Below are 25,736 nucleotides of genomic sequence, written 5' to 3' on the forward strand. Positions count from 1 at the left end.
CTGCTTTGTGGACGAGCGGCACCGTCGTGAACGGATTGGGTACCGAGCACAAACATGGTGTGTATAAATATCGATGGCACGTTCACATCGACACTGAGTCATTTTTATCTGCCGTAGGCCCGTTTTTTCCGTGTTGAACTGTGCCAATGGTGTTGTATTGGTAACGTTGCAATCGCTTGATACGCTAAGATTCATAAGCGATTGATAACGCATCGGGATCGGGCTGCGCGCTCCTATCACTACCACCATGGTAACGGCCGAGAAGGGCGGCCATTTCGCTATCGATCAATGGTCGATTTCATCCCCCAAGCGTACGAATGCCGTGGTGTAGATACAGCCAGTGATGCGATCCTGCAAACGTCCGTTGATAACGGACGTTCTTTCTCTTTCCCTTGTTGGGCCCACAGACAGTGGGGTTTAGCTGTATCGGTTTTGGGTGTTCGATATTGTAGGTGACACGAACGAAAAGAGAGAAAGAAAAAACACTTCCCTCGTTTATCGGTTATAAAAGCTGTGTACATTTTAAAATGCTCTTATTACCGTGGATCGCTTAGTGTGGACAGGATCGGTGCAGCTGTGTCACGTTTGCAACGATTGAGCTGTTGCTGATGTGGCACCATTTTTTTTTTAAAGGGGAAAAGTGTTATCATTATGGTGGAATGATTGTGTTCAGCTCGAATCTTCCGATCTGATGTGTGCGTTTTTTTTGCTTGCTTGTTAAGACTTGAAGGTGAAGTGATACGTAGGTTACGTCGTGCTTTTGTTTCTTGATAAGATGTGTGTGATTTAACTGCGTAAATGATCCCCCACCGAATACAAGTTGGATTAAAAAATGGTTCAATACGTTCACGCTACGATCGTGGGTATTTTAGATCGTAGACAGACCACTTTTTTTTAAAGGCTCTCGGTGAGCAGATGAGGTACCAGTCATTTCGGGCCACATCTGCTCCCGCCCAGAGCCTTTCCCCCTTGCTGTCAGATCTACTTCATACCCATGAATGGTGGCGTGAAATCAACGTGACTCATCACACGCATGCTGCAACCGTACTGCCCGCAACGTTTGGTACCTGGAGTGGCCAAATATCACGATATGGAATAAGTGGAGTAGTGGTCTCATCGCTTAGTTTCAGAAAAGTGAGATTCTACTTCTCCGACTTAATTCATATCTAGTTGAATCAACAGTTTTGCATCCACCGAGAAAGAGAAAGAAACACACGCACACGTGTACGGAACGCGTGCTTCCGGTGCTGCTAATCATGGACAACAACGCCCCAGCTCGAACGGCGAATGTCGACAAAATGGTTCGACGCCCGAAAGTAGGCAATCCGCATAGCGCCACGAACCGTCTCACTAACCAAGCGCAACCCGATCCGTCCGTTTGCGTTTTGTACAAATTGTGAACTTTCTTTTGCAGCGCATCCTAAAAGCGAGACGCACGTAAAACCAGAAACTCACTGAATCTTATTCAACATTATATATGCATTTTTCGCTCGTGTTTTGCGTGTGTCGCAACATACAATTGATGGTAAGGAATGTGTAAGCCCCCCAGCACGCCGCCCCAAAACTCGGCACCTTTGCGTGTCAAACCGACACCTAACCGTAACTTTGAAACACTTAATTGAAACAATTCGCGTACGTGCTACGGTTAACGAGCTGCAAACCCGATCGGATTTGCGGGAATAGCCGCGAGGCCAGTGAACCATTGGTTAGTATTGTTTGTTTTAGCGATTTAGAAAATTTGTCCTTTGGTTAGCCATCTCGCATCTCACGCACTTACTGCTCGCGGTGATATAATAATGATCGACAAACAGAATGTTCAACTTGCCGTGTCTGTGTCCTGATTAGAGAGGGGGGTTACCATGGGCAAAGGCTAGCCAAAAAGGTTGGAAGCGGTACAAGGTAAAGCAAACATGAAACAGCTAATAATTATAGGGTTGCACCGGCAATCGGCTTTCGTAGTGCGATAAAAGCTAGCTGCGATCGTGCCGTCCACTGCGGGGATCGCTTACGTATCGCTCGGCGAAGGATTGTATTTAGTTTCGTTTTGAAAAATAAAAATAAACATTCCACTGTTCGCTTCGCAGTTCTTCCATTTCCCTCCCTGCCTGGCCAACGAGGGGCAGAGATTAATAACTCAGTTTTTACGATCTCTCAAAGGATCGCGGCGAAGGAAAGTCGATCAAAAATGGGTTAGCTAGTGAAAAAAGGATCAGCCGTAAAAACAGGCGCAAAAGGATACGCGTTTGCCTAGAAGGAACTGATCGCATTCCAATCCTTTTTCCAGGGGGTGTGTTACAACAAATTAGAGACGGAAAGGCTGTCGATAAAAATAAAATTTTAATACCAAGGATGGTGGTACAGACCCCGTACGGCCACTTGGTAGTGGCTTTTGGCTTTTCAGTACGGTCAGCTCACCAGGATTATTGTGGCATTGGGTTGCATTCACGCGAAGGATTTGTTTAGCGTTATTTACATTCGAAAACAACAAAAAAAAAAAACAAAAGGGAAATTGGTTTAATGGTGGTTCGTGACTAGAAAATTCATGCCCGGGTGGTCCACGAATGTCGTCAATGGCGTTGCGGGCGCCGTTTAAATTACACGGAATCGTTGCCATAATGGTTGTGTGAAATTGTTAATGGTTGTCGGGTTTTTGGGCTATTGAAGCCATATTATGATTAGATAGCGCCATTGATCCCTTTGTAGTTCGGGTCCGCTTCGATCGTGGTTTGATGTCTCGATTGACTTTATTGGATAGTTTCTGTACTGAATGAAGACGTTCATTCAGCGCGATAATAAAAGTCATATTTATTTTTATTGAGTCATGTGTCATGAGATAAAAACAGCGGGATCGTTCCGGTGTGGGAATACAGCATTTCAATAGTGGAATAAAATAAACAATGTTGAAAATAAAACAAACTGTTTATATAAAGTGTATTTCCTGAAAATTCCATTAAAACCGTTTAGCAGTATTTGGTGCAAATTTGTTTCTGGCCAAAAGTAAAAGGGAAAACAATTGTCTAAGAACTCTTTTCTTGATGAACTTTCTATCCTTTCTCTGTCGTTTGGTGTCTTTTCACTCCATATTGACAGAAGGGAATAGTCTAGTCAAGTATAAAATGATAATACGCCTAAATTGCTGCTATTCATAAAACATTTTTAGTATAATAAAAGCAACTCGGAACCAATCATATTTCTAATTTTTCATTAACGATGTGCAAAGTGAGTAAGAGTGAGATAGTTGAATGAGTTGAAACGTTGTATTGAACGAGTTTCGTTCGCTCACCGTGAGGAGTTTTAGCGACTCTTTTTACACTTATTCACTCGTGTAGTAAGCATTTAGCCGTGGTAAGTAGACTTACAAAAAGAATAAATACGTGAGTTCAAACGAAAATGTGCGAGTGAGTTGAAACAAAACTTTTGATACACATGAGTTGAAACGGAATATATGTGTACAATACCCAAACTAGGCAAATGAACTGCCTAACTATCAAACCTGCATAAGCAAACAAGCGGGCTAGTCTGATCGGCAGGGACATGAAACGGGATCCGCCTCTGCTGAGGTGATTGTCAAATTTAAATTTTTTTTTATTTTTTAATAATTTTTAAGCTTTTTTTTATTTAAAGCATTATTTGAGCGAAAAGAAACTTATTTCAACCAATTCGCATTAAACTACATCAATTTAAAAAATTTTGCTAAATTACTCAAAAAAATGCTAATGCTATAACCTTAAAAAATTTTCATGTTTTTAGATTACTTTTAATTTTTTATTCTTTTTTATTCTTTTTTTTATTTAAAGGATTATTTGAATGAAAAGAAACTTATTTCAACCAATTCGCATTAAACTACATCAATTTATAAAATTTTGCAAAATTTCCCAAAAAAAACGTAAGGGGTAAGCCTTATGAAATTTTCGAGTTGAAATTTTTTTTTTGATTTTTTTCTGATTTTTTATATTTTTTTAATTTAAAGCACTATTTAAGTGAAAAGAAACTTATTGCAACAAATTCCCATCAAAATATATCACATTTAAAATTTTTGCTACATTGTTCAAAAATGAGGAAAATTTTACATTTTCTCAAACAGGGTAAGGAACTTGGTTCCTCGAATAACTTCTGGCACAGACATCTGAGGGCATGGCCGTCCAAGAAGAAAATGTAGCCATTGGTGCCATCTATCGACCACAGGTTAAAGATGGGCGATCCGTTGGATACCGACCGAGTTATAGGCAAAACTTGCTGCAAACATGAGCCTTATGAAATTTTCAAATTTTTAATTTTTTTTATTTTTTATAAATTTTTTACTCGTTTTTTTATTTAAAGCATTATTTGAGGGAAAAGAAACTTATTTCGCATTAAAATTCATCAATTTATAAAATTTTGTTAAATTTCCCAAAAAAACCTAAGGCCTTAGGAGATTTATGCCGGGTTTTTTTATGACTTCGAAATGAGTCGTTAAACAAGCTGACTCCTAATAGCGACTCATTCACTCTGAGTTGACTCACTAAAAAGAGTTTTTATTCTCATCTCTAATATATTGTGGTACCTAATGAACGTTGCATAGACGACGAAAGCTGTCTACCAATTTCACCGACGAGGTACGAACTGCAACAGCAAAAGCAAAACACCGACTGGCCAATGCGACGGTGTGTCAAATTTCAGATAAACTGTGTGTGGTTTAGAACGTTCAGCTGCCAAATGAGACGTCACTAATTCAGCGCTGATCAAACACTGTGGCGGCCCATCAGCGGCAACCATTACTTCCCCTTCTTCTTTTTCTAATTGCAAATGCACATAAATCCGTTTGGGATAAATCCGAATGGACTCGGTGCGACGGTTGGCTCTCACTCTGTGAGGAGATTCTTTTTTGTTGGGATGGGGTGTTTAAATGCAATGTGGGATTTGCATTATTTTAGTATCATCAATCATTGGTAATCGCGGTGGAAAACGCGTGATTTTACTGTGTAATTGAAGGTGAGTAGCTTTTAATCACACGTTAAAGTTGTGCTTTTTGGGTTGATTTTTTTCTTCATTTTGTACACAATGCTCTTGCTGGTGGGCGAGAGTTTAGAAGCTTTCGCTACAATGTAGCAATGTGCGATGTTTATTTGCACGCCAATCCACGCATAATAAATGTTTGCCCAACAGCGACACTAATAACGCTTAAAAACCGCACGTGCTGGATGGAAATGAAAGGATTCAAGAGAGAAGGAGAGAAAGGGAGAAAGGAAAGGAGTAATGAAGAGGGAAAGCAGGCACAGCAGCACACCACAGGTGGTTTGTTAGAACATACGAAGTAATTGGAGTTTAATGTTTGACATCGAAGGGCTTTTGCATCGGAAAATCAAACGTTTGAGCAAAGTGCGCATGCAACTTTTTTCGACTAATTTCTTCACCTTTCGTCCTTCGGAATGGGTGCTTCGGATAGCGTAAGAAGAAGAAGAAAAAACACACGCCAATGTACAGAAGCAGTCCAAGCTTTGACGTCGCACACTAAAACGAAACAAAAACTCTCCCAGGCGCTCGAGGTTCACGGGTTGCACATTTGCTTCAGGGTGAGGTTACGAAAAAATCGATCAAATTTCAACTGCTTCAGTATGGCACCAGAATTGCTGGGAAGTGGTGAAGAGATAAGAAAGAAAATGGAAACACAACGCGCACAAAGAAGTCTTTTCCGCTTGAGTAACACCAGAACATAACACAAAAAATATCCCGTGGGTTCTGTTGCTGTTGCTTAGGGTCAAGGGAATGATCACACTAGCTCAGCTAACGTCATCGTTAGCGAAGATGACTTTGATGACTTTAAGGGTGGTAGTTTTTGGTTCCTGCTGGAAAAAAGGTGCATTTCCAGGAAACGGAGAATATCGTTACTTTCCCTCATTTTGACCATCATCCCATCCGATCCAAGCAAACGTGCATGTCGATTCTACGTCTATTGCTGAGGATATAAGGCCTACTGGACCCGTTGCTAGACCACAGCAAAACCCTTCACGTGCAACAGTGAACGCGAGTAGTAGGAAACATTTCGCAGCATGCTCTGCATCAACAGCAGCTTTGACAGGTAGCTTCCCAACAACAAAAAAGAATCTTCCTCCCCGTGTTTCGTGTCTTTGGCTGGACAACATTGAAAAGCATGTCGGATCAGAAGCTTAAAACCGATAAGGATGGGATACCGATCGATGATCCATCGATTCGCGGGTGGTCCCGATACTTTAACAACCGCACGATACGTGGCCGAGCGAATGTAAGTATGCAACACATCGTACCCCGTTCCGTCATGGTAAACTGTGGTTTTAAAAGTTCGTCATCACGACGGTTTTTCCTCGGTCTTCCAACGTTACAGGTGGCAAAGACGACGCTCACACTGATGCTGGTCGGTACGATGTACTACCGTTTCTTTCATCCCCAGACGACACCCGAACCGAAGGCGTGATCTCGTACGGACGGGTGCGTTGATAATGCCTCCGGTACCAAGTGCCTCAGTAGCCATCTGCCATTGCGTGAACTTTTAATCATGGTTCGATTTCGTTGCTTCGTTCTAATAAACGAGATCTAATAAACTTTCAAATTTCTAAAGTGCACGAAAAGAAGACCCTTCATCGTCAGCAGAATTCTTCACTCCAGAGGATATAAACAGAGCGCTTGAAAGTATAAAAACCGAAGGGAAGAATTCTTCCTTCACTTGAATTCTTGAGGTCTTGCTACGAGTGCTCTTCAGCAAACGGTTAGCCTGCGGGATTTTTGGTTGGGTGCACTTCTTTCAGTTCAAATGCTCCATACCGGTCCCTTTTGAATGGCGGTCCGGTATCGTTCGATCGGATCACAGACTTCTGATTCACTTTCATTACGTATGCAAATCATCTAAGCTTGGGAATTGCGTGCGATAGATCGTCCAGTTTGTTGGGCCACCTCAGGCCAATTCGAAACGCAAAGATAAACAACCCAAATTGTCGGGAAGTGAGCTCAGGATGTGTGCAGAAGCTAAGCAAATAGCCGCCGGATATTCTGAATCCGTAGTCCACCGTGCACTGTGGTTGTGGCAGGATCAGCCTGTCGTGTGCAACCGAAAGTGTGGCGTGCTGGATAAAACCATAAATTTGAGAATCAATTTTACTCACACCCCTCCGCACGGTTTCGTTTGCGTTCTAGATATCGGTCTACATGCCAACAATGTTGGAATATGCCGATTCTCTCAGACGGTTTCTCACCCCCCTCCTCCCCCTCGAAGCTGCCGCCGTTTTCTGATGGAGGCCTTTTTTTCGGACAATTTTCCGAGTGCCCCGAGAAGAGCCACCGTTCTTGAGTGGGTCCACTCAAGTGAGGCAGACTGATACGAAGAATCAAAGAATGTGGACGAGTCTCGGCGATGCGAGGACCGCTGACGTGATGAAATTGAAGTAACCGATCGAACCAGCCATAGCGAAACCAGAGAGGGCGCGCAAAGGGAATGTAGATTCCATAGAGTTCAAGTAGCTCCACCACATTTGGTGGGAGAGAAGAGGGGCTGTGGAGTGTGGATGCAGAGTTGGGCTGGAGCGCAAATGAGGACCGGGTAACCGCGCTTAAAGAGCACTGTGCACATTCGTAAGTATGTAAACGAGCACCCACTAGAGCAGGATTTTGTTTGATTCCTTCAGCTACATCCAGCGTGGACACGGTATTTCGTGGTCCAGCTCCAGGAGTGGATCACAGAAGAAGATCTTCGCTCGATTGTGATGAGGTTTCGAAATTCTTATTTTTGTTAGAATAACAATAAAAATAATCATAACAAAACGCGCTGGTCCCGATGGTGCCTGCCAGTGTGATGAGTACGGCAAACACGGCCATCCTACCCATGGTCCGTCGGTGGATGTGCTTTCTTTCGGACGGACGGCGGGAAAGCGATTAATCATCCTGATCATCATCATCAGCGTCGTGTTCTCATCACCGTTCTCATCGAGCCCGATTGGACGCCCTCGATCGCGAGCGCGTCTCGCACGCCCAATTGAGATTATGTAAATTCATTCCAGTCATCCAGGGGGCCGATGTTTGGATAACACTTTTTCGGTAGTTCCCGTTTCGTTGGGCCCGCGGGCTCTTGGATGCTTCTCTATCGCCACTATCCCATCGGGCCACCGTGACGATACGTCGAACAATGGAATCATTTCAATGGTTCCCGATTTACCACCTTATGCCACTGGACGTCTCGGTGATGATTGGGCTGGATAGAAGGGGGATGTGGTTTCTAGACACGTTCGGAAGCTGAGCACATGTCAGCGTAAGCAGCTCGTAATTGCTCCAATAAAATGATCCCTTTTGTGGGGCGTGATAATTGAATTGAGAGCATCATGTATCACTCTTCGGTGTGTAGCTCCTGGAGAAGAATGAATGGATTAGTTACGATCGCGCACTGAAGTAGCCACTCGAGCGCGTGCTCTACATTTCTTATGCAGATGTAGCTGCTACTGTTGCTTTAAATTGAATAAAAACAAGGATGATCGTGAAGATGAATTTTCCACTTCTGGGCCATGTTGTCAGAACTTTCTCCTGGGGCTTTAGCCTTTAGTTTTTTTTTGTTTCGTCTGTTATCGTGATCTTCTGCACTATTTGTTCCATCATCAATTTTCGGTTGTGTGCGGGTTGCTTCCGGGAAGGTTGCACGACACTTGATCATTTTCGACAGCCAATCGACCGATCGCTACAAGGTGATAGTGTCATCCCATGGAAGAAAAAAGAAAGGTTGGCGCTAGTGAGGGCAGTACAAATGAGCTACCATTTGTCACGTTGATCGTTTTTTAATTCGTACATTTCCAGCTCCTGGTGCTTGTTGCGCTTCCCTTTGGGTACTTGGGTCATAATGGTAGATAGCAAAACAAAGGAAAACATACCACACGTACTAAAGGATGGTCAACGAAAACAAAAAAAAAAGGGTTTGAAGGTAGATTTTTCTCTCATCTCCAGGAAGGATGTCCTTCCGTCGTGTAGAACTAATGTCTTCACTTTCACTTGCTGACAGGTCACCTTTGGTGTTTTGTTTTCGGTCCTCTTTGGCACTCTTGGTGTTTGACAAATATTGCGCACAGCAGAGGAAAGCTGGTCATCCTCATCGGGATCGATGGATGCGGGATATAGTACAGCGGGAACAAAAGGGATAATGGGAAACTGGTATGGGTAAGCCTTACAGACAGGTAAAAGAAGCCCTTGGTCAGAAGAAAACAGTTGTGAAATATTGAACACGAGTAAGTGTATCCTTTTTGCCGGAAGAAAGGTGTTTGTTTTTTTTTCTCATATAGAATACAATTTTTGTGCTTCTTTTAGTTGAGCAGTAGCACCGGATGGAAAAGATGTTTTTTTTAACATAAAAAAATTTATGCTCCAACACAACTAAAAAGCAAGTGTACGAGAGACCTGTGATTAATAAGTGGAAAATTTGATTTCCGCTTTTGTTTGCCCTTTTTATTCAAAGCTTGTGGAAGAATCCCCTAAGGGTAGGACCGAATTAATTACTTCGCGTTAAGCTAATAACGCTTGTTTGTAAACAGTATTCCAGGCTAAATCCGGACTCGTCTTCCATATTAATGAACACAAGCCACAAGGGTTTCCTCTTTCGGTAAAGGTTAAAAAGAAAAAAAAATCCATTAATTCTGCGTAACGGAAGCGAGCTGCTGTATGTGTGCGTAATACCGTTAGGCCAGTAGCGTAAAAGGTTGCCCGTGAAATCAATTCGCAACATATCGCACTCGATCACTGTACAAGAAACTGTGGATTATGGGACGTATAGCACCGGAAGTGTACCGGTTATTATGCACAAGGTAAGGGATACATGGAAGAAAGATACAGTTAATCATAAGTGGTTAAAGATGTAGGAAGTCATGATCATGCCATCAGTCATGAGATGATTCGGTCCTGATTTATTCCATTGCTAGGGACTTTAATAGGGTTCACGACTTAACTGTATCCTATTGTTATTCAAGGTTTTTTTATTCTTTTATTTATGATCATCATTAAAAGCCTTTCGTATAAATAGTCGTGCTTTATGTTTTCATAGTTTATCATATTTTAGAAACAAGAATATAAATTTGTAGGTATTGAGTAATATTTATAAGAGTTTGTTATTCTAAGCACTTACTTACTAATGTTCAAATCTACAAATAGCTACGAAATTTATTATTATTAATTTCATTATTAAACTTTTATACATTATTTAAATGTGTAAGCTAATAAGTATGCTAGAGCTAAGTCATACAGCACTTCGATCATTATTTAATAATTAAATCTCATATGAATAAACTACCCATTTTTTTTTGGGTAATAATTGTTTATTTTTTTATTTCACCACAACAAGCAGCACGAGGCACACGCATTAGAAAATCGACAGATGTTTTGTTGTGCATGCTGCCGGTCGCGTTATTGCGGTTAAAGAAAACCACAACGCAAGCTTCACTTTTAATTAAGAAATATAAAGCACACAAAAAAACTACCTACTCATCTCAAAATTATAATCTTTTGAGTGGGTTAGTATAATAAAAAAAATACTTCATCAAACTGGAGCAAAAAGCAACTGAAAGCAGTCCTTGTCGCGAAGCCCTTCAAGGGTAACATTGCTTCTTGTTTACTGAAATTTCCTAGAATATTTCGTTTGGACGCAAAAAAAACCTAACCAAAAGTCAGACACGTTTCCAGCTTTTTTTTGGTGAGTTGCTGTTTCAGAAAAAGAAAACAAGCAACTAATAAAGAGAAAATCTAAATCGTTGTAGAACTGCATCATAAAGCGGCGCCCGTTGGAGTTTTTTTTTCTTCCTTCGGGTGTTACCTTCAGGGAACCGGGATCCTCGTTCGAAGCATCCTTGGGATCCAAATTAGAAGGCGTTAAACAAACAACTCCAACTCGTGAGGACTCGTCGTACGAGTCGAAGGGTTGATTTGCTGAGCCACACACTGACGTGCTAATTAATGGGCACCGGGAGCCGCGTGAGTTATGAGTGATTTGGTTTCGCACCGTGCCAACGTTCAGGTCCGCGAAACTGAACACGGACTGAAGCGGACTGCTGTCGTATTAGTGATCGTTGATGTCTTCATTTACGCGGTTGAATGGTGAGACGTCAAAACGCAAAGATCAGCAAGAAAAAAAAACGCAAGTTGATTGACCTGTCTGTGGGAGGAAACATTTTACCGTATCTTTTAAAAAGGAAAGTTTGTAAGGAATTGGAGAAAATGATCTTTTTTTTGCATAAAATAGATGCATTCACTATGTGCAACAATAGCAGCTCAAATGAAGCAAATGTTTCTAAACTGTTTCAATGGAAGTGTTTATTCGGGGCATGGGTAATGAAAAATCGTCTGATGATGAGACCCTTTGTCGAATGTTTATGGATTGCAACATGTCCTTTCTTAGTTGTATCAGAAAACAAATTTTTGGAATCTTCCTTTTGTCAGCAAAATGCATCTCAATGCGGAATATTCCTTTATAGTCAATTGAGACAAATGTGAGTTGTAGGTTTTGTGAGATTTATAACACCCATTCGTTCACAGTGTATATATCGTAAAAACCTCTTTGAAAGACGCTTTCTCACCTCCGAAAATTTCATTCAACAGTTGAATGTGGTGTGTGTTTTTTTGGTTTAATTTTTGGAGCAAGCGAATCCTCCCCATCGCTTATCGAATTAATCAAACTATAACGATCCGTTTGGCGTCTGGATCGGTTGCGGTTACCCCGGTACGAGCTTCTGGATCTTCTGAGAATCCCATTCAGCTCGAGTTCTCACACAACACGAAAACGGGAACGAACAACAAAGTGGCGCACAACAAAGCCACCATTAAGAAGTCGAACGATCGTATCGATCGGTGAAGCAAAAACGGAAGTTGCCAAGGAATAAATCCAAAAAAAAAACATGAATGAAATCGAATTTGAATGGCGATGCTTTAGGAATGAGGATGGAACATCCAACAACCGGTTGTAAAAAGTAAAAGTTAACGGACAATAAATTTACACTTTTATTGCGCCATTATCCCGGAAGAATACATACTTCCAGTTGAGGTTTTCGTGAGAAGGACACTGGTTTTGTCACATCGGTTGCATGGTTAACCGATAAGATTAGTGCGGTTTCTGACAAACATCACGCCTACGAATTGATGGAACGAAACAAAAGGATGTGCTAAGATGTTGAACATTTTGAGCTCGATTTTCCCATGTTCCGCGAGATAAGATCAATTGGGTTTGGGACAAGCGCCTCCGGGAAATGGGTTGAATGTAGGATTGTCTCACAGTTCTGATGGTGGGTGAGCCAGTGTTAGAAGTGGTGTATCCTTATGTTATCCTTTCGCTACCTGTCGTTCGAACAGTTTTCGAATACAATGCTAAAGGCCGTGCATCCGAACAGACAGGTTCATCGCCTGTAGCATCGTTGAAGTCTTCCGTTTGCTGTCCATCAAAACACGCTCAATGAATATCGTTTTCGTGAAGTTTTGATGGGATGAAACTTTTTGTTTTTCTTTCTTTTTTTTAGTTCTATCTCCTATCGGGTAAACGCCTTCATATCATAAAGTGTAAACACATCTAAAGGCACCGAACGCGCAACACCGCTTACCGCAAATATCAAAAGTCTCCGCGTTAGCAAATACCCGAATCTGTAGATCTTTTGTTTTGTGGTCCTATCCGCCACAACCGGCGGTACTGTGGCTTGTTGTGGGAAATAAAATCTCTATCATGACGGTACGGGTGCCCGTTTGGCAATTTGCTCTAAGAAACTCGGTAAAGACAAGTGGGAATAGGGCGAATAGGGGAAAAAATACAATATTTGTGCCTTGTGTAAAGAAAACGCGTCGGAAAATCGGTTACATTCCCATTGAAATTGTTGTGGGCTGAAAACCGGCTGGGTCGAAACCCCGATATCACTCCGGGGGTTGTTGTTGTGGGTTTGGGATTTTTTATTTTATTTTTTGAAGTTATTCCGAATTGACACCGTCTCGAAGGGAATTTCGATGCACGGGCGAAACAAGGAAATAAGAGAAACAGGATTCAAAATTGAGAAAAAGAAAAATTGATCCTCACCCGAAGAGGACTGATCGCGTAGGGATTTTTTTCTCCTATTTTTTTTTGTCTTTCTCCCTTTAAGAAATACCTTTTGCCACCGAATGTGAACAAGTGTTGGACCTGAAGCGTTGGCTAGAAAAACACGTATCCTGCCGGAACAGGTACAACATCTGAAGAGGTGTTTTTGGATTAAGGAGGAAAAAAACACACACCCGCACAAGGTTAGCTTCGTCCTCGGTTAGCGTCGGACGGGAATCTGCACAACATCAGACTGAAGCATTTATTTGAAAATAATTGTTTCAGCTATTGTGCTCCAAAAAGGGATTCCCGATTAAAGGTACCCCTTGTGTGATTATACCTGTTACGCTTTCCGTGAATTCGAGCTGTATGCTGCGTGCGAAGGAAATTATTGCGAAGCGGAAGAAAACGAGAGCACTTGAGCCGAAAGTGCCCAGTGCAGGAAGTGGAAGATTTGTTCGTGCATTAAATGAGCGGTGATAAAAAAAAACTCCTTGTGGAAAGCTTACGGACGAAATAACAACAAAAACCTAACCGTTGGTTCGGGAGTCCGGAAGACATTGGAGTGGCACATTTCAAGGACGAGCAGAAATTGATTTATAATTATAGTTTTCGTGTCGTGTCGCGGAGCGCTGCTACAATATAAGAGCACAAATCATAACTGTCTCTCGGTGGGATTTGTTCGGATCTGATTTGTCCGAACCGTAATTGGAGCTATTGTTTCGCTTAATCATAGTTTTTGCTTCCGAGATGCCATCCCACATGGAAAATCGGTTCCACAAAAAAACCACCCGGAAACGAATGTCAAACGATGGGAAGATTTGAGTGGAAAATTGTGATCCGTAAACGTTGCTGCTGTTGTTCACTGGCCAAGCTGCACTTGACGTTAACTGCTATCGTTTGATCAAACCAGCAACAATTTACAAACCTCACCGAAAGCAATCTGTTAGGCAACAAGGTTTTGCGCAGTTTCCTAATACAAAAAAAATTGATAAGAAAAAAAAGCTTAAGTTTAATGCATGCACTTTTCGTGTACTTCATAAAAAAAAGTTTTCTTCACGCTTGATTCAGGACACACACAAAAAAGACATTTTTTAAACATTATTTAATTATGACCATAAATGTTAAAACCATAAAACCGCATCCACGTTCTCTCACCTTGTGTGTGGTTTTTGGGGTTAGTTTTTTTCGGTGCATTTTTACAAGCCGTTTGTACAAGCCGCAAATTGTCAGTAGTGCGGAAAATGTCTTAAACCACACATATATACACACACACGCGCAGAGAGCCAACATTTGAGCCAACGGTCGTACCATTTTTGTGTGTGGGGTCTTAGAGAGACAAGATGCAGTGAAAAAAACAGCAACAAGACAAACAAAAAATCATTCCCAAAAAAGATTCAGGAGTTGTAACATGAGCTTCTATCTAACCCGGGGGCAATTTTTCGATGATCTGGATGCACCTTTTACACCACCACTAAGAAAAAGGGATTAGGGGTAACAAGGGGAGCTTAAAGCAGGGGGTTGCACAGAAAAAATTGTCCCAACAAAAGATGCTTACAAGACTGAAACGAAAAGGATAATATAGAGGAAAAAAATCCCAAGCAGAAGCAGTTATAGCGATCAGAATGTTCTGTAGGTCCAATTAACAGGATGTGCTGAGACCTCCCCAACAACGGAAGATGTGATTTTATGCTTCCCTTCTGTATCGCATCCAACCCATTCGATAGGAAAAGTGACTTCCTGGGACACTTTTTCCCACACCAATCGGAAGCTCCACCAGAGTGTAATTCCGCCAAGAAGACGAAGATGGAGAGAATGACACGCGAAAAAAAAGGTTAGTTTAAAAAAAAAGTATACATCTTCTCACTATATACTGGATATGGATTAATGCTAAAGAAAAGATAGAACTTTACATCGAAGAACCTGGAGCCGTCGTATGCGACCTCATTCTGAAGGTTCCTTTCCGAGAAGGTAGCGTAGAAGGTCCGTTCATGGCCACGCTAGAACCGTTAGCGAACGATTTTTTGAGGGGGAGATTCGATTACCAATGTGTAAACCGCTAGAGCCAACGTCTGCAATGTGCTAAAGCTTAACGCAAAGTCGCGCTAAAACACGCACACGCATCTTACGCGCTTGAAAAGTTGCGTATGGTTGCGTCGGGTCGATCAGGACACGGGATAAAGGTTGGATGGTGTTGAATTTTACGCTTTGCTGAAAGTGTTAGAACGTATCAAAACAAAGGCTAATCAATTAGTTTGGCAGGTAAATACGGATGGACCGTCCGTCGTTCGCTGGCGTGGCGACAATATGTACAGTTGTCGACGAAAAAGTATCATCAGTTCGCGATATGCGTAAAATGCATATTTAAATCAATTAAAAATAACAAATAGCTTTTCTTTTATTACGAAAATGTTTTCTTTTTTTTTTTGTTCGGTAAGAACGTCCTGGCCGTATCAAGACTTATTTTACCACGTAGCAGGATAGTCAGTCCATGCTACGGGGGGACGGTCCGGATGGGATTAGAACCCGGTCCTGCCGTGTGGACGGGCGCCGTTTATCACATGCACCACCGGGCCGCCTCAAAATTTCTTTCATAAAAAATATGAAAAATAATACAAAACTTCATCCTAACATCCATTTAATCGCGTAAAACTGATCTTATAAGGAATGGTTATATGGCTTTGTTCGCTGAAAACTTAAGAAATAGAAGGTTATAAAGGAGCAACGATTTTTTAAATAAATCCAGCAGCTTGTTTTCAATCTTAAGTACAATCAAAGCATTTCCATAAACAAACTGACAAAACATCATGTTTGTGTAGCTGATTTAACGTTAATGCGGACACCGATTATCAGCAGATTTAGCTAATTCCTGATTGTTTACAATTTGCTTCCAAAATGCTGATCCCCTTCTAAGCACCTCGTTTGTAAATGTTCACTTTTGCCGTCCATAACTGTAGCGTAATGTTTTCCTAAAATCCGCTTCTAAGGCTATTTCGTGCACCACAGCAATCCCGATCAAGGGTATTGAATAACATCGATCGTCGAATCTTAATCCTTTTACCGACCGACGAGACATACACGTGGGTGGCATTGCATGTCGAACCGAACTTCTGACCGACTCAAGAACCACCGTTTGTGTGTGTGAACCACCATTTCTTTAAATTTCTTTACCGTTTAAAGTAAAAGAGAAACCTTAGGGCAGGTCCCTTTTCCGTTGTTGCAATAAATTGCCAGGGATAAAGGTTTTGTCTCACAGGACGAAACTATCGGATTTTGCGGGTGAGACACTTGAGAATCCCACTCAAAAAAAAAAAAAAAAAACATTTAGATGGCGCCACGTTAAAAGGCGTTTTATTGGATTTTAATTTGAGAACTTTTGGTGAAAAACGCTTTGCCACCGTATCCGTTTATCATTCTGTCGTCAGATCTCCGCCCCGGTAGGATAGTATCAACAAATATGTACAGACACACAGACACACACGAAAATCTCCTACTTGTTGCGTTTGTGAGAAGAATGTGCAAGAGAATCGTAAATAAAATCGAAAAAATGCCACCACTCTGTCACCCTGCAGCTTAGGTAGGGAAGATCTCTAGGACTTTTCGGGTGTTCCTTTTTATAAGATATACAACCACGCTCACCTGGCCCCCTAGGAAACGTTACCTTCCATTTGTATCGGTTTTTTTTTTCGACGCCAAGAATTTTCGCAAGTTCGCTGACCGGCTGAGAATACACTGAGACTAAGGCAACGAAAGAATGCAGATCGCAGAATGTGACGGACAGAACAATGCCGTCTGGCTGAGGGCGCAAGCGACCTTCTGCACGCTGTCAAAACTGCACTATGGAGACATAAAGTTGGAAAAATTATGCACCCCTCAGGCACGGTGCAAAATGAAGGGTTCAAATCGATAATCATAAAATTATAATCCGCTCAGTGCGTATCAATATCAAAGTATCACCACGGGGACAGAAACCGACTGGTGCTACAACTTCAAAACTATTGCAGATCCCCCGGCGTGTCGGTCGGTTTGCACCCATTTGTCCCGTGTCGGAGAGGGTTTTGACAGGTTCCGGTTCGCTGTGCCCAAAGCAGCTTTAAAATGGGAGAAAGGGAATTTTGATTTTGCCGATAGGTTGTGTAGCAGCGTAGCGGTGGTAGCAACGATCAGCACGTGCGGTTTTGCATTTGCTGCGTATACGATCTAACCAACACCTGCCCGTGTTTTTCGGAGGGGTGATCCTTAAAGGATCACCGATCTACGCGCACAGGTACGACTGAATTCCGATCGGTCAGATCAAAAAGGATGCGTTTGAAAGGTGTGTGGTATAAGGTAGCAGAAAAAAGGGAAAAAACATGTAAGAAATATATGTTATTCTAGTAAAAATTAGACCACTTCACAGGATGGGACGGTTTGCTTGCAAACATTATCCTTGCCGACTAGTGAACTGCACGTCCCATGCACAAAATTTGCAACAAATAAGAAATGTGAGCCGTTTTTAAATGAATCTTCACGCGGCTACACTGGGCACAGGAAATTGGTCGACCGGTATTTAATTTCCGCTTGCGGCACCAGCCCCACATATCAACGATCAGCAAATATTGGAAGCCCTTAATCCCGTCAAGTCAACGCTTTCGTATCCCTCTGAACCGCCTCCTTATTAAGAAGCTTCATTTTGTGATGGAAAGAACCAAATTTGGTGTGTGTTTTTTGTTGTTCTTATATTCCAAACATCTTCAGGGTCAAAGTGGAAAGATCGTACGTGGGAATGTTCGTCACAACGCGAATGAAAAATGCTTCGCCCGAAAAAAAAAATAAAAATATTTTCTACACCGATAAAGCACGGAAGCTGATGAAATCTCAGTCTTCATTCGCTCGTGGGAAAGCGAATTATGAAATGCTGAAATTAAAATTGGAAAAACCAAACAACAGTGCCCGATCAACCCTTTGACCCTGGACCCTGGATATACGGGAGCTTCCCTTGGTTTTTGTGATGCCTTCGGGGGATCCATGATGACTTCTGCGCAGTGGCAAAACACGGTTACGAACTCGTTGATTGGTACCGAAGGGACGGCACGCGTTCAGGTTTGAAGGGGTTTTCTTTATTTTTTGCTTTTGGGAAACAACGCCGAACGCCGAAGGATGGAAGTAGAAGCATCCAAACTAAAAACGAGAAAAGAACCGAAATTCCCTTTCCAACAGTTCGTTTGTACATCAGTCGGTCGGAGATTCGTTGAAAGCCGAACTTGCGCTCGAAAAGAACCGAACCGTTGTGGTGCCTTTTTCGGATACGGCTCGGTATAAAAAGGCACAGCAGATTCGTAAAGTCAGATCAGTTTTAGAATCGTTCTCGTTCACGACACAGTTTAAAGCAAGGAACGCTACCAACATGAGTGCAGCAGACGTGTACAGCTTTCAGCAGAGCTTTCCATCTTACTACGGGCAACAGTTTGCTGGCGGCTCATCATCGTTTGACCAGAACCGATTGGAGAGTTATTTCAACGGACAGAACTACCAAGTGTCATCAGACAACAGTGGAGCATTTTTGGAAACAGCAAACAGTGATATTTTTCTGCAACGTCCGGAACTGTTTAGCTCCACTAGTGGCACCAACAGCAGTGACAACGGAAGTCCCTCGTCCGTTTACGAAAATCCTGAGCTACGTCTACTTCAAAGTCTTACCACCGATGAGAGCAGTAGCAGTAGCAGTAGTGCCGGTTCGGAATGTGACAGTCCAGCTGCGTCAGCCGTTCCAACGAAGATCAAGATCAAGCGTGGCACTGCCGTACCGATTGTTGTGAGGAAAAAGCGTCGCCTGGCGGCTAATGCACGCGAACGGAAGCGCATGAAGGGTTTGAATGAGGCGTTTGATCGTTTGCGTCAGTATCTGCCCTCGCTGGGAAATGATCGTCAGCTATCGAAACACGAAACACTACAAATGGCACAATCATACATCAGTGCACTAGCGGAGCTGTTAGATTAGTACAGGTGGCAGCAGTACCCGGAATCCTTGTGTGTGTGGATGACTGAAGGATGCAATAGTTAATTTATTTGTTTTTATTTATGATACACTATGTTAAAAAATGTACATATCAAAGGTTCTGTTAATGCTAAATAGAAGATCGATAAATTTAAAAATGTGTGTTGTAGTTGGACGATTTTTGAACTATCATGAAAGAAAGAAAAGTTTTGATTTATTAGTATTTGATTTATTTTCTGAACAAGTTCGGATTTTTTATTTAATTTGGTTATTTTTTTATTATACATTTTTATTTCACCTGGTTTAGTCTAAGTACATGTCTTCAAGTTTTTAAACTACATTTACAAGCAATATTACATAGAAGGTTTGTTTGTATTAGATATTTTGTTTTTGGCAACTGTAAGAGGTCTTTTTCTGCCTTTTCTGGCTTTTCTTGACTTTTAGATACAAGCAGTGAGGTAGTCAATGTCCTCCGTACAGGGTTACGGTCTGGATGGGTTTCGTCTCGTGAGAAATACCGGCGACGCCACCAGGCCGCCACAGTGTATTTTGTATGCATTTACTACTATTTGATATAAACATTTTCTTGTTTTTATTATTATATTTTGTATATTGGATTTTAGCCCATTACAATTTTTAAGTAAATATTTTAACATGCCCGTAATAGCTCAGGATTTTTAATACACGCTTGTTGCTTGCTTTAGGAATTAGGATTCATAGTTAAAACATTTAATTTTAACAAAGTTGCTAATGTTTTTTTTATTTACATTATAAAGGATTTATAATAAAATATAGATTTTATATCTAATTTTACATCAACCGTTTATATCAAAGGATGGATACGATTGTACCTAATAGCCAATTAACCTATGGATGGAGTGGGAGGCCGCCAGGGGCATCGCCAATTTGGGGGCTCCTCATCAGTCGAAGATCCTGTGAAATGTTCGGGTTCCTACAGACCCAAACTACCATTCCACTTAGGGCCTCCGGAGCGTTTGAAAGTTTAAAGGACTAGAGGTTAATATCAACGATAGAAAAATAGGAAAACAGCAAATAAATTTACATATTTTAAGGAAAACGAGATACACTTTAGAAAGTAATGATTTTCTTGTGAGTATTTATGAGGAGCTCGGTGATGTATGTGATAAATGGCGCCGGTTCCACCCGACGAGAACGGGTATCAAATCCCATCTGGATCATGTCCCCCCGTAGCAAGGACTGGCTAACCGGCTACGTGATAAAAGTTAGTCTAGTAAGCCAGAAATGGCCGGCATGTCCTCTAAGGTCGTTAAGCCAAGAAGAGAAGGAGAGTGAGTATTCATAAACAATTTGAATTATGGACATTATTTCCCAAAAAGAGGAAAATTTATATAACTGGAAAATAAACAAAAAATAAACAGGTAAAAAATTATCCAATATAATCTAATGTAAATGGGGGAATTAGGGGAAAATATTGACTAACGTTTGCCTTACTGTTTATCCAATATAGTGAAAATATCTATGTCATAAACAATAGACCCAGCTCTCAGCAAAAACCCCTCCAGAAGCTTGCTAGGTGTCAAAACGATTCTTCATTCTGCCAAAATGATGGGTTTTCGGTACATGCCTGCCAAATACAAAAGGGGCTTGGCATGCCGACATCCCTACCATCTCACGTAGGTGAGACAACATCTTGGGCAGGGTTTATCAAAACAAACATCACGTAACGCATGGCCCGATGCTGCGCAACATATGCCGGTAAAGGTACCGGGGATGGAATCTCGAAGAAGCCCACCGAACAGTTCTAGGCAACATGGATAAGATAAGCACGCCTCAGGTAGACACGAGCGTCTCGGTTAGAAATGTTTGCCAAATGGCGAGTGTTCCCTCGACACTGGAACTAATGTGAAGTAACCCCCTGTTCGCAGATGCTTGATGTAGGAAGATCGCTAGGATGCACAGCTCAAGGATAGATAGCGCCGCGATCGTACGGGGCAATCAAAATGGACATGATAGCACGAACAACAAACAGAAAAACCGTCTGGAAAAATCTGTCCGTACGCCGGTATATGCGCACGTGTTGGCTTGGTTTCGCAGTGAGCAGGCGCAGGCACGAGACAGGCACTTAATTTGAGCGTGATCGTGCTCTAACCGCACCAGCGTTGGCGTGCGGCAGTTTTAGCGAACGGACGAACAAAATCACCGAAAATTAGTTCCATAATTTACTGGCACGCAAAAGAAGCATCATCAGGGAGTTTGGTCGACTTGGTGCTGGATACTGGGAAATGCTGCAAGGAATCGATCGTACGCCTGCAGCACATGGTTGGAGAATGGCAGACTGGGGCGAGGTTTGAAGGTTCGAGAAGTCTGCGGTACCCTTTCGCTTGAAGCGCAATAGAAGCTCGTCCGGAAGTGGCCATCAAAGGGCAAGGAAGGCAAACAGGAACCGTTTGCATCTTCTCCCACCTCCACCTGCATCCACCTTTTGTCAACTTGCAACGAACCGTTCGACAGCATAAGGCGTCACTTGTTCATCGTTTTTTGGGGTGTCCGTGTAGTGTGCGCTGCTACATCCGAAATGGCAACATATGTTGCCCTTCAGATCCTTCCTGGGTTTTTGTGTGAATGTGTGTGTGGATTGTCTTGAGAGCTGGCGGGAAAGAACAAAATTTATAAAGAAAAGCGACTCAATTCTTCCTTATAAATAAAAAAAACTTCAACTCATACCTTCCCCTGCAGCAGGATTCGATCGTTTGATCCCTTTGCTCCTCTTGTTGCTATACCTTGTGCGGTTTCCCTGTCCTTTCAGTGTCTGTGGCTTTCCAACTGACTTCGTTCCCTGTTCGAGGCAAAGGGACATGGAAGGAAAAAGTACAATATCCACTACAACACTGGGCAGGATGAGCCACAAGAAAGAGGACTCCTGGTCGAGTTGTGCATGTGTTTGCACGATCGCCTCTCTAGGGCTGCCCGATGTGTCCAGAACCTTACGCATGGTTGCGTTCCGTGTAAGGCTGTCGATGTTAATTGTATTGTGTTACCGACGCGTGTGCCAGTCGCGTGGCTCGTCCTGACAAAATGACGACGTTGCCAACAGTTTAGTAGAAAACGAGTAGAAACCGAGGATCAGTGTAGTTAGCGCAGTGAATAGTCTCTTTCGCGGATCGTTAGCCACATGACATGAGTTTATAGTATTTTGTTAAATTATATTTTTTGTACTTTAGGTTTAATTTTTTGTTGTTGCGTGGCCTGGCTGTATTAAGACTTATTTTACTACGTAGCAGGATCGTCAATCCATGCTACGGTAAAACGGTCCGGATGGGATTTGATCACCAGTTTTGTCGTGTGGACAGGGGCCGTTTTTCACATACGCTCCAGGTTTAATTTATTTATATGAATAAAAAAATAAACATATAAATTATGATCATATAATGTAAACTACATCAATTTTGAGATAAGTATGAAATATTGCAAGTAATTTAATTTACTTGTTTATTTACTAATTTATTTCCTACACTTTTGCTAAAGAGCTCATGGGTTTTCAATTGATTTAGTACAGTTACATGAAACTTGTTCCCCGGTTTAAGATTTATTTGTATAATTGTGTAGCTGTTTTGGCCTATAGTATAAATGTGTAAACTGAGTAAGAATGAGTTCAACTCATCATCACGAGTTTATATGAATGATTTCGTCATTTTTTTTTGTATTTCGGCTGAGAGAGTGATTGTCTGGGGCGACTAGCGACTCACTCTTCCGCGATTCAAATCACTCGAAAAAAGAAAGTAATAGAGTTTTTATTACTCGATTTTGATTTAACCTTCACTATATGAAGTTATTAGATATGTCATGCTTTCAACTGTAGTCACTGCTATCGAGTTGAGACGGAGAGTGAATTAGTAAAAATACAAAGGGGTGATCATAGGATTGGTTTGGAGCGATCATAATGGATCTCAAAAAAGGGAATCCTTATAACCGCTCAGTTTCAACTATCTAAGAAATGTGATTATTCTCATTTGTAGTATACAGTCATACAAAATATAAATATTATGAATAAAACACAGAACAAATAAGAATACAAAATAACTAATTTTGTAAAGGCACATAAATGGTATGTAACATAAAGTAAGCTAAAAATATGACCCAAAATCCAGTTAATGTATTCCATTCAGCATTTTGAAAGAACATTATAAAAAATTTTTTTTTGATGTTATGTTTATATACCCTAAAGTCTCGTATTTTTATTGCAATAAAAATAAAATCTTACAGTTGCTTGAATAGTAATTAAACTTTAACACTTGGAACCCAGTATTCATGTATCGATAATTCTTTATTCCAAACGTTAGCGGAATGCATCCTTCCCAAAATTCTTTCACATCAATCAAACCCATCATCACCTCCTGCAACAACACCGCGTAACAACGCTGCACAATTTTTATCCAGTCACGTCCGCAACACACAGATGCACTGGAAGCAAGAGTTCCCAGTCCGTTGTGGTTATCCACATTAAACTTCCTGACAGCCATGGCGAAGTGTAAGGACGAAAACTCAATTCGCTTGATCCTTTACCACTGTTCAACTAACTCTAGCCTACATAGAACATAGAACGTCCAAAACATTACATCCCCGATACCAATCCTTTCCGTTTTGGTTTGATGGTCGAGTGATGAATTAATTTTCCCTAACTCTATCTCCGCGTGGTCCAATACCGGTAGATTTGTTTGTTTTCGTTTAAGCTAGTCGTCGATGTGCGGGGCGTGTTTATTGAAAGCCAAAAACAACGAACGCCTCTATCCCGAGTCCTTTACCCTTCGCGAGCGTGAGCACACGCTGCGATAATGATACGCACTGGACCAGCATCCAACGTCCGCCGGGTACGCACATGTAAATGTTGGATGTCCTTTTGGGTTGTATTTTTTTCGTTGTTGGGTTTGTGATGATTTCATTCTGCTCTATATGTTCATCGTTTGGGCAGGGGTATAGTTCCTTAAAATAGTCCGCGATTTAACGATTTTTAAATAATAATAAATAGCACACAATTCCAAGAAAGTGAACCTTAAAAAGCTGCGGTCAGATTTCTCCGTTCAGGAAAGATGATCCAATATTCGGAGTAGCTTCAAACCGTTTCGGGATCGTTCGGTGGTTTTTTTTCTTTCGTTTTGACTTTGATGCGTGCTTTTTGGTGCGCACGCACTATGCTACGCGGTGCGTTCTTTTTTTTTGGTTAATTCTGTTATACTTCCCGCTTAATGCGCTACAAAGTTGCGGGGATGCTAGATAATTATAGGTTTGCCGCCTTTAAAACTTTGAGCACGAGCTTGATCCATTTTGGGAGGATTTTTTTTTTTTGAAAAGATGATCCGCTTGTGCGTTGCTGTTCAGTTATCGAGTATCGGAGCCATATGATCAATGTTATACCAAAGTTTGTAACTAAATGCGCTTAACCACCAAGGATTGTTTTGCAATCCAAAAAGAGGAAAATGGTATTTTGCTGGGGTGTTTTTTTTTTGGCAAGGCAACTAAGGGATCATTCAACTATTACGTAACACTAGAGAAGGGAGGGCGTTGGGGATTCAAAAATGTGTAACGTGACATAAACCAAGATACTTCTAAAATTCTTTATTTTTATTCCATGTGTGGTAAATGCCAGCCATAGAACACCTGCTCTATAGTGTGAGTAAGTATGATGAAAAGTAAAGTATTATTCGACTCTTTCCTTTCGTAAATTTCCCTATGATCGTCCGGTAAAAATATAGATGTATTGATCCAACAAGGCACCCAATGGACATAATGTTGGATCTGTCAACAAAAACTGTTAAAAAAACGGAAGATCAAAAGAGGGGTGCTTCCAGCGTTACGTTTTGTTACGATAGGAATGAAGGGGGTTAAAAATAGTCAACTTTTGCGTTACGTAACGCTTGAATCATCCCCAAGATGACCCTCGAAACCCTTTATTATGACAGATATTTGACACTGATATGTTACGATGCCCATCGAGCGGCCTTTTGGGGTGTGGAAGAGGGAGAATATCGTAAAGGAATGATTAAACAAGTGAGTTGAACTAGAGTACGCTACAAATTGCCGAGATATATGGGAAATGCAAACATCGTTGACCACACATGCACAAAGCAAAGCCGTGTGTGCTGATGCTGCTTGATTTCCTACTCCATTTGATGGCTTTCCGACTCTCGAACGGAAAAGCATTTAAGAGTGGACATAACAGTGGACAAAAGACTTGACTCCCAGCATGCATCGAAGGGTTGTTATCGACTCCCTTGCTATACGCTGACTGATGAACCGTCTCATATTCTCGTCAGAGTAATTCATATTCATAATAGAGAAATTCAGAACCAATTTTCCTATATGCCTCTCCAACTTCAAAATCGTAGATAAACAGCAAATAAAAAAGAACTCCAATGATGCAAATAAATAATGTGCATGTTTGGTCAAGAACTACCCCGTCGCACACCATTCTCTTCGGTGGCATTATGCAATCCCACAGTCATCCCTGTATTTTTTTTTGCTTCCCTCTTACCATTTGCCACTAACGTAATCGCTGTGTGCTAATTGTTTCACTGGGTTTGGCGCAACATGGCGACCCGCGTTTGCCGACTCCAACTCGTTACGGTTACGGAGTTCAAAAAGTCAAGTGAAATCGCCCTGAAAACGTTTGTATGGTTCCGACGATAGCGGATGGTACAAAACTTCCAATTGCTCTACCAATTAATGCGTCAATCACGGCTGGGTACTAACCGC

At 41.6% G+C, this 25,736-nt stretch overlaps 1 protein-coding gene across 1 annotated transcript; it reads left to right on the top strand.

Moving 5' to 3' along the window:
- The first annotated feature begins 16,341 nt into the window (after nucleotides 1-16,341).
- LOC125774729 (transcription factor ATOH1-like) lies at nucleotides 16,342-19,241 on the top strand. Its single transcript, XM_049444902.1, has one exon. It carries the CDS (start codon nucleotides 18,414-18,416, stop codon nucleotides 19,005-19,007), a length of 594 nt encoding a protein of 197 aa, XP_049300859.1. The 5' UTR covers nucleotides 16,342-18,413; the 3' UTR covers nucleotides 19,008-19,241.
- Nucleotides 19,242-25,736: the final 6,495 nt, after the last annotated feature.

Source organism: Anopheles funestus, chromosome 2RL (genome assembly GCF_943734845.2).
Source record: "Anopheles funestus chromosome 2RL, idAnoFuneDA-416_04, whole genome shotgun sequence".
In the NCBI taxonomy this organism is placed as follows: domain Eukaryota; kingdom Metazoa; phylum Arthropoda; class Insecta; order Diptera; family Culicidae; genus Anopheles; species Anopheles funestus.